This window comes from Rhinolophus sinicus, linkage group LG09 (assembly GCF_036562045.2).
Source record: "Rhinolophus sinicus isolate RSC01 linkage group LG09, ASM3656204v1, whole genome shotgun sequence".
Taxonomy (NCBI): Eukaryota; Metazoa; Chordata; class Mammalia; order Chiroptera; family Rhinolophidae; genus Rhinolophus; species Rhinolophus sinicus.
In genome coordinates, this window is record NC_133758.1 from 66,722,529 (window position 1) to 66,737,234 (window position 14,706).

At 39.2% G+C, this 14,706-nt stretch overlaps 1 protein-coding gene across 2 annotated transcripts in view; it reads left to right on the forward strand.

The window, feature by feature from the left end:
• Window positions 1–4,425: 4,425 nt before the first annotated feature.
• The window catches only part of SLC26A3 (solute carrier family 26 member 3), a 32,639-nt gene continuing 22,358 nt past the window's right edge, over window positions 4,426–14,706 (forward strand). The window contains exons 1-3 of one of the 2 annotated variants that reach the window (XM_019745312.2): window positions 4,426–4,536; window positions 13,770–13,983; window positions 14,493–14,632. In XM_019745312.2, the coding sequence (XP_019600871.2) occupies window positions 13,853–13,983; window positions 14,493–14,632 (271 nt within the window). In that variant the 5' untranslated portion in view covers window positions 4,426–4,536; window positions 13,770–13,852. The remainder of the gene's footprint in view (window positions 4,537–13,769; window positions 13,984–14,492; window positions 14,633–14,706) is intronic. The other variant, XM_074340577.1, reaches the window with a different exon arrangement.

A 14,706-nucleotide genomic window follows, 5' to 3' on the forward strand; every position in this document is an offset into this window, starting at 1 on the left:
GAAAAAGAAATCAAATATCACAAATAGAGTTGAAGCTCTCTTCATAGCCCTTTCCAATAAATCTCCTTCCTCTCTCCACGGAGGTAACCACTATTCTGAGTTTCTTGTTTATTATTCCATTGCTTATACGTTTGCTATGTATCTATGAAACATAGCATTTTTGCGTGTTTTTAAACTTTATATAAATAGAATCATATTGTATTTATTCTTTCATAATTTTTTCACTCGATTTGTGATTGCAGAGAGTTCATATTATTATGTGCAGCTCTAATACATTAGTTTTCATCATTGTATGCAGTTCCATTTTATGAACAAAGCATCATTCCCTTACCCATTGTCTTGTAAATGTACCTTTAGGATATTTCCTTTTTCCCCCCACCATTACAAACATTGGTGCTGTGAACATTTTTGAATACTGGTCAACATTTCTCTTTTTTTTTTTTTTTTAAGATTTTATTGGGGAAGGAGAACAGGACTTTATTGGGGAACAGTGTGTACTTCCAGGCTTTTTTTTTTTTTTCCAAGTCAAGTTGTTGTCCTTTCAATCTTACTTCAGCTTCAAGTTATTGTCCTTTCAGTCTTAGTTGTGGAGGGCGCAGCTTAGTTGCCTTAGTTGTGGAGGGCAACTAGCAGTTGCCGTTGCTAGTTGCTAGTTGCAGGGGGCGCAGCCCACCATCCCTTGCGGGAGTCGAACCAACAACCTTGTGGTTGAGTGGACACGCTCCAACCAACTGAGCCACCTGGGAGCTCAGCGGCAGCTCAGCTCAAGGTGCTGTGTTCAATCTTTGTTGCAGGGGGCGGAGCCCACCATCCCTTATGGGACTTGAGGAATTGAACTGGCAACCTTGTGGTTGAGAGCCCACTGGCCCATGTGGGAATTGAACCGGCAGCCTTCGGAGTTAGGAGCACGGAGCTCTAACCGCCTGAGCCACCGAGCCAGCCTTGGTCAACATTTCTTAAGGATATACACATAAGGGTAGAATTGCTGACTCTTAGATGTGTATCTTCAACTTGAGAAGATAGTGTCAATGGGCTCTCTGAAGTGATCGCCCCAATTTACATTCACAACAGTAGCATGTTTCCCCAAAGATAAGACCGGGTCTTATATTAATTTTTGCTCCAAAAGACGCATTCGGGCTTATGTTCAGGGTATGTCCTCCTGAAAAATCATGCTAGGGCTTATTTTCCGGTTAGGTATTATTTTTGGGGAAACGTGGTAGTGTAAGAATTCCTCTGGCTCCATGTTCTCTGTGGCAGTTGGCACTTTCAGACATTTCTTACAGAAGAGAATTACCATGAAATAAATGAAGGTTAAGTTTCAGGACCCTTCATTTGCTCGGGCCCCTTCAAAAGCCCCAGAGATAATTTCTTATTTGTAATTTTGTTTTGTTTTTTCTTCAAATGAGCCCCATAAATTGCATAAGCTTCAGTCTCCACCAAATATAGTTCCACTTCTGACCATAGGTAGTGAACTTGAACATCTTTTCATATGTTAATTGGCACTTCAAATTTTCTGTAAATTAATAACAGTTTATGTTGAATTTTTGTCTTTTGTCTATTGCTCTTTGCAGGAGTCTCTTTTATATGCTGGACATTAATCCTTTTTAAGACTTACTGGGGGCAAATATCCTGTCCAATCTGGACAAGATTATTTAAATTTTCCTTCTGATATGCAGATTTTTGTAGTTTGTTTAAGAAATCCTGTTATCTCAAGGTTATACTGGCATTTGATTTTTTCTTCTAAAAGTTTAAAATTTTGCTTTTTGCATTTAGGTCTTTAATCAACTTGAAAAACTTTTTGTGTGTATGGTGTGAAGTTGGGATCTAAATTCATTTGTTCCATATGGATAGCCAGTTCTCTGAGCACCATTTATTGAACTGCCCATCCTTTCTCTACTGCGATGCAATCTCGATCACAATATATCAAGTTTAAATATTTGTTCCCGGGCCTTCTGTTCTGCTTCATGGGCACACTTGCCTCCTGTAGAGTTTGTTATAACACTGACGCATTTTAATAAGCATATTTGGCAGAATAAGTCTCCCCACTTTCAGATTTTTGTTACAATAGCATTTAATGTATTAGATTAATTTGGGGCAAACGTCTTTATGATATTGAACCCCCACACCCATGAAGATGTATGGATGTATATTTTTTTCAGTTTTTCTTCTCATCCCTTACTGATGTTTTGCAATTTTCTCCATAAAGTTCTTAACATCTTTAGATAAGATTTATTCCTACTTATCTTTGGAGCTTTTGTTTGCTGTTACCAGTGGTATCCTTCTTTCTATTACATTTTCTATTTGGTTATTGTCAGTATACAGGAATGCTTTTGATTTGTCTTTGTTCAGCCTGTATTCTATTAACCTAACAAAACTCTCTTATTTGTTCTAAAATAAATAATTTTTAATCTGATCAATGGTTCTGAGATTCTATCTTTATAGGCATTATTTTCCAGTTCTTTCAACAACCAGACCCAAAAGTACACTTTGACCAATGCACCGTAGTTCTGAATAAATGCTATACATTTGTTAAAACAATGAAAAGCCATATTACATGCTTTGAATCATGCCACAGCTAATTCCATTATACAGTTGATATAAGTTTGAGCCAAATTTTAAAATACAGGTTAGATTAATTTAGAACAAACTAGTGCCATGTCCAAATTCTTTTGGCATTCTGTTGTATCGAATATAATTCGTTCATTTAACTGTCATTCAACCCGTTCCGTGATGGATTCATTGTAGGTGCTGGGGATACAGTAGTGAATAAGACAGTCAAGGCCCCTGCTTGTATAACACTTTCATTCTAATAAGGGAGTCAACCATTAGACAAGTACTAGTTGCAAAAATAATAGTTTATTTTAAAATTATGATGCTCTGTTAGAAAAGTACAGGATGTTATCAGAGCCACAAGAGGAGCTAATTTAGATTGGGGGACCAAAGGGGTTCTCTCTGAAAAAGTGACACTGAAACTAAATAACAGCTAGACAGGGAGTGAGAAGAGCATTTCAGCAGAGAAAACAATGCCTGAAAGGAGTTAGCAAATTCAGGGGACTAACGGCTGGCGTCACTGTGGCTGGAGTGGAGACAATGGTGAGAGGAGATAGATGAGGTTGGAGAGCTGGGCAGGGGCATATCATGCAAGGCTTTGGAGGCCTGTATTGTAAAGATAAATATTAGCCCCATGAAGTGGACTAGCAAGGAAAGATCATTCCGACTATTAATGGTGAAGAGACTAGAAGGGCTAAAAGAGGACGCAAGAAGTGCAGCAAGAGGATATTATTGTGCAACATGGTGGTGGCTTAGGCTATGGAGGCAAAAGTGGAGATGAAAAACAATGGCTTTGTCATATGTTTTGGAGGGATTTAACTGTCCTGGTGAAGATGGATTGGCTGGGGGTGGGGAGAGCGTTTGCAAGAAGAAGTGTCAAGGATGATTCCTGGGTTTCTAACATGAGTAGACAGGGGGTGTTCTGTACTGGAATGATGAAAATTAGAGCTGAAACACATTTGGGAGGAAAGATTAAGGGTTCAGATTTGGATGTGACAAGACTGAGATGCTTCTGGGGCCCCCAGGCAATTCAATATGTGGATCTAAAGTCTGGAGTTAGAGATCTGAAAGTCACAGGGAGTCGTGAGACTCTTATGTAGGGCAAGAGGGTAGAGAGAGAGAAAAGAAGGGAGTACATGTTTGGCTAGAGGAGGAGTTGGCACAGAAGCATGAGGTGAAATATAAAGAGAGGGGTGGTAAAAAAAAAAAAAAAAGTTAGACATTTTAAAAGAAGGTATTGCCAGGAGAAGTCTGCAGCAGAATCAAATGCTGAGAGGTTAAGTAAGATGAGGCTGGACAGTCTTCACGGGCTTTAGTAACATAGAGTTTACTGCTCTTAGCAGGACAGGTGTGGGGAGCGTCAGGAATTAGAGTGCAAACAGAGGCCTGCTGCTTGGAGTTGGGAGAGCTTCCTAACAAGGGCCTTCATCATACCCTGAGTTAACCAGTACACCCACCCTTATGCATCTTGGGAGTTCCATGAAATCACCCAGCCAAGGAACAACACCTCTGAATTCCCATCTAAACTGGTAGGTAAGACCTCAGGGAGATGATCCTTGCTGAGATTTTCTTTCTTTTTTTTTCTATTTTTTTTTTTTATATCCACGTGCACATCTGCTGCGCAAATCTCTGCAAACCAATGAAATATACACACACACACACATACACGCAAGTGCAATGAGTGGTATAATCTCACAAGGAACTTGAGGAAGCTGTTATCATCCCTTTTGCTGATCGTAGTCTCAAAGGTCAAGACCACACTGGAGTCTTTCCATTGTTGTAAAAGTTAATGAGAGTTAATTATTAAAGCTGACAGAACCGTAATTTCCCCACTGACTTACATAATCTATATATAGACATCCTTGTACATATGGATGCATTCAAAGGCTATAGACCTAAGTGGATGAACACAATCCCTGAGAACGGGGCTACTTTATCTCAGAAATTCTTCATTGTTGCTGAAGTGCTTCACCAAGTATGTATCAGGTAGGAAACAATTTTATGATTATTTTATTCAAACTAGTTTTCTTTTTCTTGAAAATGGTATATATTTTCTGATCAAAGCTTATATAAAAGTTAGGATGGTGTTCTTGAGGTCATTCCATGAGCAAGAATATTTTGAATGATTCCACTAACAGTAGGCTAAAAATGTTTGTATAGAGCCCTGGCAATGTGAAGTAAATATTTGAATAGACTTTGATTTGACCATATGCATTGTTAAAGCTTAAATCGCTTTTTCAAATATAGCAGAGGTTTTTGCCTTACTTATTCACATAATTCCTTTAATTCTGCACCCAAAACTGACTTTATAGGTAGACCATTTGTTCTGAAGCTTGGCAAATAAGCAAGCTTTTATGAAACGTTTTTCCAGGAAATAGAATCATCTGTTTCTATGGAAGGTATTGAGAAAGGCCTTTTTGTCCAGAAGTGAGGGATTTATCTGCACACCAGAAAGTCCAAGAAGGAAAAGGATGGGAGGAGAAAAAGGAATAGAAGCAAATGGGATAGACACTGAAAAAAGACGAGAGATAGAGAAAAAAATTGTCATTGCAAAGTAGCAGAGTGTCATATGCCACAAGTAATATTACAGGTGACCCTTGAACAACACAGGTTTGAACTGTGCGGGTCCACTGAGCACACGGACATTTTTCAAACAATACTGTAAATATATTTTCTCTTCCTTGGGATTTTCCCAATGTTTTCTTTTCTCTAGCTTACTTTATTGTAAGAATACAGTATATAATACACATAACATACAAAGTAAGTGTTGGCTGACTGCTTATGTTATTGGTAAGACTTTCAGTCAACAGTAGGCTATTTGTAGTTAAATTTGGGGGGAGTTTAAAGTTATATGATTTGGTGCCCCCTAACCCCCATGTAGTTCAAGGATCAACTGTATATTGTGCAGGAATAGTTTCTTATCCCACAGGTTACCAGTCCTAACAAGATGAGATTTATTTCATTCTTTAAAATGTCAGGAAAAAATCACACAACATTCTTTAAATGTGCTAGTGAGAAAAAAAATTATTAAACCATTGGACTAAATAATTCTCTTTTCCAAAATAAATTTGTCATTCAGAGAAACAGTGTAGTGAAAGTTGGCCACATAAAGATCATTTCTACTGAGAAATTAGAAAGCAATGATTTGATTTCAGAAACAAGTAGTTTACGGTGGGATAATACATAACTTGCCAGCTCCATCTGGACAAATGAGTGAGTGTATAAATAAATGAACAAATGTATCAATATCTACTAAATAAGTCATATTCGATTAAGAAACAAAACAATTTGCAAAATGAGAATGGACATTTTTTAATTACTACAATAAATAAATCATAACTCAGTCTAGCTTCCCTCTATAATGAAGGTTTTTGGTTCTCCAATGAAAAAAGAAGAGCCTCCTCTAGGCTCTGTTTCACTTTGTTGGGAACAAAGGGGAGAATTAGCCAGTTCACTTCAAGGAGGTTGAACTCCAGGCTACCCAGGCTCACATTTTGTGTAGGGGATGTGGAGAGTAGGGCCCTGGGGAGAGGCACACGTATGCTCAAGAGCAAGGGCTCTGAGGGGCCTCAACTGGAGTTCTGTTCTCTTGCCTCGTCTCTCTCGGGAGCAGGACGAATGCCCCACCCCACACACACATCAATATGCCAGAGAAGAGTGTCTATTGCAGAGAAGCATTCACAAGAACTAGCTTATTTTCCCAGCTTTGCCACGTGCTAGCTGTGAGACTTGGGAAAGTCATTTATCCTCTCTGATCTCAATTTCTTCATCTGTAAGTTGGTGATGACAGTGCCCATATATGCTGTGTACGACATAGGGTAACACACAGTGGGGGAAATGTGAAAGTGCTTAGAAAACCACAAAGCCTGACAGAAAGTCAAGTGATTCTCTTTATTCTGTTGTGAGCCTCCTGGGTCTGAAACTTCTTGCTATGGCACATCTTAACATTCCTTTGAAGGTGACCAACAATGTCTTCTACTCCAATTTTTGCATCACTGTCCCTTAAACATGATTTTGCTCATCCCCAGCTGATTTCTCATCATGTCTCCCAAATGTATCTGTTCTTTAAGGTCTAACTCAAGACCCAGTTCCTTCATCAAATTATACTACAAGGCTACCGTAATCAAAACAGCATGGTACTGGCATAAAAACAGACACATAGACCAATGGAACAGAATAGAGAGTCCAGAAATAAATCCATGCCTATATGGCCATTTAATCTATGACAATGGAAGCAAGAATGTACAGTGGGGTAAAGACAGTCTATTCAATAAATGGTGCTGGGAAACCTGGACAGACACATGCAAAAAAATGAAGCTGGACCACCTCCTTACACCATATACAAAAATAAATTCAAAATGGCTTAAAGACTTAAATGTAAGATCTGAAACCATAAAATTCCTAGAAGAAAATATAGGAAGAAACTTCACAGACATTACCCAGAGTGAGACTTTTACTGATATATCCCCTCGCGCGAGGGAAGTGAGAGAAAAAATAAACATGTGGGATTACATCAAACTAAAAAGTTTTTTCACAGCAAGGAAACCATCAGTAAAACAAAAAGGGATCCTACTGAATGGGAAAAGATATTTGCCAATGATATATCTGATAAGGGGTTAATATCACAAATTTATAAAAAACTCACTCAACTCAACTCCAAAAAAACAAACAACCCAATTAAAAAATGGGCAGAGGACATGAAGAGACATTTTTCTAAAAAGGACATACAGATGGCAAACAGACATATGAAGAAATGCTCAACCTCACTAACCATCAGAGAAATGCAAATAAAAACCACAATGAGATACCACCTCACCCCAGTCAAAATGGCTATCATCAATAAATCAACAAACAACAAGTGCTGGCGCGGATGTGGAGAAAAGGGAACGCTTGTGCACTGTTGGTGGGATTGGAGATTGGTGCAGCCACTGTGGAAAACAATATGGAGGTATCTCAAAACTCTGAAAAAGACCCAGTTCCTTTATTAACCCTTCCTCAATTCCAACACACATTCACATGCCCTCTTCTCACAGTTTATTATCTGTACCAATCATTTTGGGCACTCCTCCAATGTATGTGAATTTTGGAGTTTAGGACTACATCATTTATCATTTATATAGTTTTCATTTATAGTTCAATTTATTTCAACAAACCTTTCTGAGCAATTACTATGTTACAGGTATTATGCAAAACTGAAAAAATGATCAAATTTTGGGCCTTGCTCTTGGAGAAATGAATCTCATTGAGGAGAGAAACTTGTAAACAAGAAACAACAGTACAGTAAGATATGGGATAGAAATACATAGACTCATGCTTCACTAAGTGATGGGGATACATTCTGAGACATGCATCATAGGTGATTTCATCATTGTTTAAACTCTTAGAGTCCATGATGAACAAAACAACACAAGATTAAATCAAGTACCAGAGAAAATGATGCAATCAAGAGACTCATTAAACACAAGATGTATGAGGTCGCTGCCAGGTAACACGGCATACTGTTTTACAACAAACATTTTTTGTAAGTAGAAAGAGTACATTCTAACATGATTATAAAATGTATAGTACGTTAAATACATAATCCAGTAACATTTATTATCATTAGCAAGTATTATGTACTGTGCATAATTCTGTGTGCTATACTTTTATACGACTGGTAGTACAGTAGCTTTGTTTACACCAGCATGACCACAAACATGTAAGGCATTGTGCTCTGACAATAAGGCCACCATGTCATGAGACGATAGGAATTTTTCAGCTCCATTATAATCATATGGGACCATCGTCATATATATGCAATCCATCGTTCACTGAAAAGTTACGTGGCACACGACTGTCCATGGTATGTACAAGAAGGAAATGATTCGCTCTTCCTAAACGATCCTATGAAGGCTTTGCAGCATTTTTTATCTTATACAACTATGTTAAGAAAGAGTTCCTGACAAACAATAGGTCAATAAATACTTGTTGAAGGAACAAAGGAACAAATCAGTGGTCAGGGACAGCTGAGTATTTTTCAGGATGAATTAGAATTTACCAGGTGTTGGAGGAGAAGAACACAGATAAGGAAACAATGTGTACAAAGGCATGGAGATGCTAAATATTATGGTATGCCAGGAAACTCTTATGATCGTGTAGGAGGAAGAAGAGTGAAGAGGCTTGTGAGACAGGCCAGAGCCATAACATCAAAGGCTCTGTATGTCATAGATACAGAGATGCTTCGAAATTAAGTTAAAATAAATGGATGAGGATGGAAAACTGTCAATTCTGGATAAGCTCAGAGTAAACATGAAGTCATAAAAAAGAGCAACATTAACATTTTCAGACAGATTCCAGTTGACTTTTGTCATATGGTACAGCTGTAAATTGGGTTTACGCTGAGTCAATATTAAACTCAGATCTGAGGCCTTTATCTATGAAATTCAAGCTAAGAAGTCTCTCCTTACGTAACTTACTTTCAGTCTTGACAACAGCCCTACAGGGAAGGTAGTGGCAGCCCCTTTTACCATTAGAAGTGCTTGGCAATAGCCACACAGTTAGGCAAAGGCAGAGCAAGAATGTGAAGCCAGGTCTCCCAGCTGCCAAATTCTTGCTCTTTTCTGCTGTACCTCCTAGCCACATGAGGTTTGACTTAGTTTCTCAGCAATATGGCCAATAATAACAATTGCCAATAAAAACAATTGTCTAATAATAATAAGTTTAGTGCCTAAACTAAGATAAAGCTAAAACTAAGTTCCTAGAAGATGTTATAAGACCACCATAAATTACGCAAGTCACATAAACAGAATAAGCAACGCGAGATACACAGTATGTTCTTGCCCATCTGGACAGTGAACTATAGTTGTGTGAACTAGAATTATCCATATTATTTTCGTTAAAAAAAGGGGAAAAAAAGAGAATCTGAAACTTTTTCCTTTAGCTTGGGGACTCTGTGAAGGAAGGGCCTCCACACCCTCCTAGCCTCACCTCAGTGCCATCACCTGTAATCACCTTCTATGGCAGCTTCTCCTTTCTCTGCAGGGAAAGACTACGGCTTCGGAAACAATCTGGAAGGGCTTGTGAGATGCTGATAGCTTTCAAAGGATCATCATTAAAGGATAGGGAAAAACAGGAGTGTTTTTTATGTTCCAAATGATAATCAACTCCTTTATTTCTCCCAAGGAAATAACTACTCGGTTCACCTCTATAATATAGCCTTTTGAAAAAATATTTGTTATATTTTTCATGGACTAATTAACTAATCGATTATCCTGCTGTGTTTCAAAAGTGACTGATGCACACAGGAATCACAGGATTTAACTGGAAATGATTGCCTGCCCCAGTCGCGACCCCTTCTGACCTTTCTTCACCAACATCTGCACTGATATCCTTTCACCCACTCACACTCCCCCGACCCCAGCCCACTCGCTCCTCATCACCACTCTGGCCCTCTCCAGTTCTGATACCATCATCTCCCTGCTTCTGTCCAGCTTAACACCAACCAGATGTGACATGTATTGCCCTTGATTTCTGGTTCCTCGTCACTGCTGACTGGGGTCCCGCTCAAGGTGCTCCGTGGAGAAATTGTTCTGCCCAGGCATAGTTATCAGGACATTGCCATGTTTCTCATCGTCCAAGGACCAATTCATGCAATAGCACTGGCTGACTTCTGGTTTCCCACTGCCTGGCACAGGGGTATTTAGAGATCCCACTGAGGGGTGGGGTCACTGAGAGCCCACCTTGTGTAAGGTGGTGGAGGCATCTGGTGTGACGGGAGAGGGGCTGGAAACACCTGCACACCTGCTTGCCTCCTGGTTTCAAGTTTCCATTCATTGAAGAAAAGTACTAGCATTGCTTTTGAGTATATTGGTTCAGATTAGTTGTTTTCCAGCAGAAAGGGCAGACCCCTGAAAGACTAGAACACTAAATAGATAAATTGTGAGGAGCAGAAAGGTCAGGGCCATAAGACAATGCTCAGTGAAGTGGGGCAGGCAGAGTGGGGGTGGCTGGGAGCCCGGCGGTGACGCTCAGTGCTGGGCTGCAGGTTGGAGACGGGTGGAACTGGGGTGGGGGGTGGAGGGTGGGTAATACATATATCATCATTAGAAATATCAACAAGTTATTAATGTACCAGAATAGTTGGAAAAAATTGAACTTCAGAAACTAATGTTAGGATTAAATTTCTGTTCAGAAAAAAAAAAGCAGAGAAGGACAGATGTGTATGACTAATAAGCTCATGCCCATGTATGAAAGATATATTCTATAAAGGCCAAAAAATTAAAAAGAACTAATAAGAATTAATAAGAAAGGAAATAAAAGTGGAAATGTATACAAAGCTTAGAATTGTAAAACTATTCGAAGGAAGATCCCTGAGAATGAGTTTCAATCCTTCAAAAGCCACTGACACTCTAAGGAACCTAGACAGAAATCTGAGGCACAGAGGTAGAACATGAAAAGGTGTGCGTTCATATGGGTGTAACTGGAATTGTGATTCTAGGAACCAAGAAAAATTTTTCCAAGAATTTCTGGGGAAAAGCTAATGTGTTTGGGTTATTTTAAAAGTTAAGAAATTCACTTTTGAATTCCTAACTAATGTAGGTCATTCTCAAGAGTCCCTGAAAAAATGAAATGGAGAGTGACGTTAATTTATGGCTACCTGGAGCTTCTCTCAGCAGAGGCACCATTGGGGTGTTGATTTGGGCCTCAGATTGTCGGTTACATGTGGAGCATGAGGCAGCCACTTGGGAAAGCAGAGATGGCAGCAAAGGAAACAAACAAGACTAGAATGTGGCCATAAAGGTCTCTCTCTCTCTAAATTCTTGAAAGATTTTGGGGTGGCCGGTTAGCTCAGTTGGTTAAAGCGTGGTGCAAATAACACAAAGGTTACTGGTTCAATCCCTGCATGGGCCACTGTGAGCTGCGCCCTCCCTAAAACAAATTAATTAATTAATTAATTCTGGAAAGATTTTGAGTCCTGTCCTGAACACACCCATCTTATTCAGCTCTTAGTGTGAGGAGGAGGCATTTTCCAGTCTGTGGCAGGATGGCCAGAGGTCATGCCTTTTGTCCAGTGGGAGGTATGATGGAGCCTACCAAAGAGCCAGCCATGGTCTTCCTCAGGAAGGAAGCTTAATCGAAATGAAGTTATTTCTGCCATCATTGACATTGGCCAAAAAAATTAGACTATGATTTAGCAGAGAGAAAACACACAGCAGCAAAAGGCAGAAAAGAAATACTTTCAGGATCTTTCTTAAGGAAGAGAACTAATAAGTTTCCATGAACAATGTGAAAATATGAGTAAAGCAACAAAATAGTGGATCTTTTTTTCTGTTCATGGCAGCATCTGACAGACATAAAATGAACAGTACCAGAGTCTTCGTCATCCTAAGACTGGCTAGGTTGGATACTACACAGGATTAAAATTGTTCTTGAAAGACACTCCAGACAGGCTTTGTAAGAGAGCTGAGTTGTCAAGAGTCATTAACATGGATTAATGCCCCCACCATATTGTTGGTAACTGGCAAATAAGGACAAAAATCTGTGCTATGTACAGCAGTGAGCAAGCCAAGTCTGCATCAAGCACACGTTGTCCTGACAATGGCAAGTACTACACAGTTAGTGAGCTATGACACCTGGAATTGGATGGGGATGGAGGGCTGGGAGAGGGGAGAGAGATGAGGAGCAGGGAGGACAAGCAGCTTGAGCTGGGAGGAGGCTCAGAAAGAGCAGTAGAGAGGCTCTAACTGTCATAACAAAGCTCAGAGGGACGCAAATTTTGGAAATCAAGCCAGAGGGTGAGCCGGAAGCACTAAATTGTGGTCAGAGGATGTCTGTAGAGAGGACTTTAGAAGGAAGGTAGGGAATGGGATAGGTGAGAAAAATGGGTGGTCATAGAGAGGTCAGGTGGGGCCAGAAGCTGAGACCAGCATCTGATTCCTGGTTATAACCTGAGCTCCGCAAACACGCTGAAAATCCCTCTGAGCTATGACACAGCACCATGTAACAAGGTACAATCTAGTTTGAGATAATTCAATTAATAATTGTGATTGTGTTCAGGGAAGAAAACTGGGTGTTACGAGTAGCAATACAGAACCAAGATTAGAGGGGGAAAGTGCTAATAGTTAGTTTGAATGTTCTTTAATTATGTTCCCATTGGATAATAGAGAAACTCCATGTTGTAGAAAAAAATAGCGAAGGAGTTGGAAAACAGAAGTCACATTTTTGACACTCTACTAACTGTTATGATCTGAGAAAAAGTGCTTAGATTTTTTGTGGGAATGGGTGTGCCATTATTTTCTCATTTGTAAGAAAATAACAACAATAATAATAATAGGTGCCTAAAAGAATTGTGAGGGATAAATAGGTAATGTGCACTAAAAGCTTTTGCAAAATTGATCTCTTAAGTATAATAGATTGAGATAAGAAAAAAATTTAAAAATCTTGTGCAGAAAATGCACAGTTATAATAATAACTACCATATAGTGAATGCCTATTGTGTGCTAGGCACAAGCTAGATGCTTTGAAAACATTCTCATTTAGTCTTCACAATCACCCTGAAACTTGAGAATTATTATCCTAATTACATAGCTGAGGCTCAAAGAGGTTAAGTAAATTGCCCAAGATCTTTCCTTAAAAAGCTCTCATCACTAGTGAACTAAGTAGCCAAGTAATACTTTGTGCTAGTGTCATCAACTATAAATTTTAAAACTCCATTTTAACTCCCAGAAACAATAGGAAAATAATTCAAATGGGCAATATTCTTGAATTTCCCACATTAAAAGCATTTTCTAAGGTATTACACGAATTCTGATGGGTAAAATGGAACAGCTTTGACTGGAGTTAGAGGCAATGAGTAGACTGTAAGTCTAATCAGTCCCAGGACTCCAATGCCATAACCTGGGAAATGTTTCCAGGAAAAAAAAATAGAATTCCTTTTCTTGAGGAGCTCTTACTTTACAAGTAAAAAATGTACTTACTGATTAGGAAACTGAGTCCATTTCTATTGCTTTTTGGTGGTCTTTAAAAATAAATAAATACAAGCCCTTGTTTACTTACCCAAAGGAGCCGTGTCCAGTGTCCAGCTCATTGGAATATCACTGTCACAAAACACAATCCAGGTCCCTTAATCCTGCCTCTTTTGATCTCAAAAGGTGGTAACATTCAGTCCAGAGCTCACTCATCTGTAAATTGCATCACATTATCTCTGAGTTATTTAAGACACAAGCTCCGTTTGGTTTCAGGCATTTTAACCTGCTGAAGGCAAGAAGGGTTTGCCACAAGGTTCCAAAGGTCTTCCACTTACCACAGCCACCAAGGCAGCAAGATGCTCGAACCCATCGGGAATCAGTACGTTGTGGCCCGGCCAGTGTATTCTGCAAACGCTTTTGGGGAAGAACATAAGAAGAAACACAGATATCATAAGACATTTCTGGATCATCTCAAAGTGTGTTGTAGGTAAGATATTTTTTTAAGATACTGGCATTAGGAATAAATAAAACACTTTCTCCTAAATTTTCAAGCTTTCAAGTGCTCATTTCTGGCTGTAGCCCATAGTCTTCAGAGTCTTTTTATCTTTGGTTTCCAAACCTCCCTGCCAGAGTTGGAAAGGTCGTCTCTGAAATGAATACCATCTCAGCTCTCAACACAGTCCTTCCGTATCAGAGGACTAATAGACGAGAACAGAGGAAAATTCTCAATTGGAATGTTGGACATTTCAAGCTGAGGATGACAAATAAGTTCTATTACAGCCAAAGAAAAGCAGCATTTTTCTTTTTAAAATAAATCCTTTGGTGGTGGCCAGGCGCAGTTGCTATGGGTAAGGTGAACGTGCATGGGAAAGCAAGTGAAAGCACTAGTTTGTTCTTTAATATCGTTATCATCTTTACCAATTTTGCACCTACCATGAGGTACTAAACTTAAAATTTGATGTTAATTAACTGACCTGTGGCTTTCAATTTTTTCAGCTGTTCCACACAAAAGGCCAAGAGAATTGCCCTCTCTCTGCTCCCCATACTGTCTTGGTTACCAGCATACCGGATAAAGGAATGGCTACTCAGTGACATTGTTTCTGGAATCAGCACCGGGCTTGTATGTGTCCTACAAGGTAACTTTTTTTGGGAGATGTAATTCATCTATCATTAAATTAATCCTTTGTATGTGTACAAAATCATATCTAAT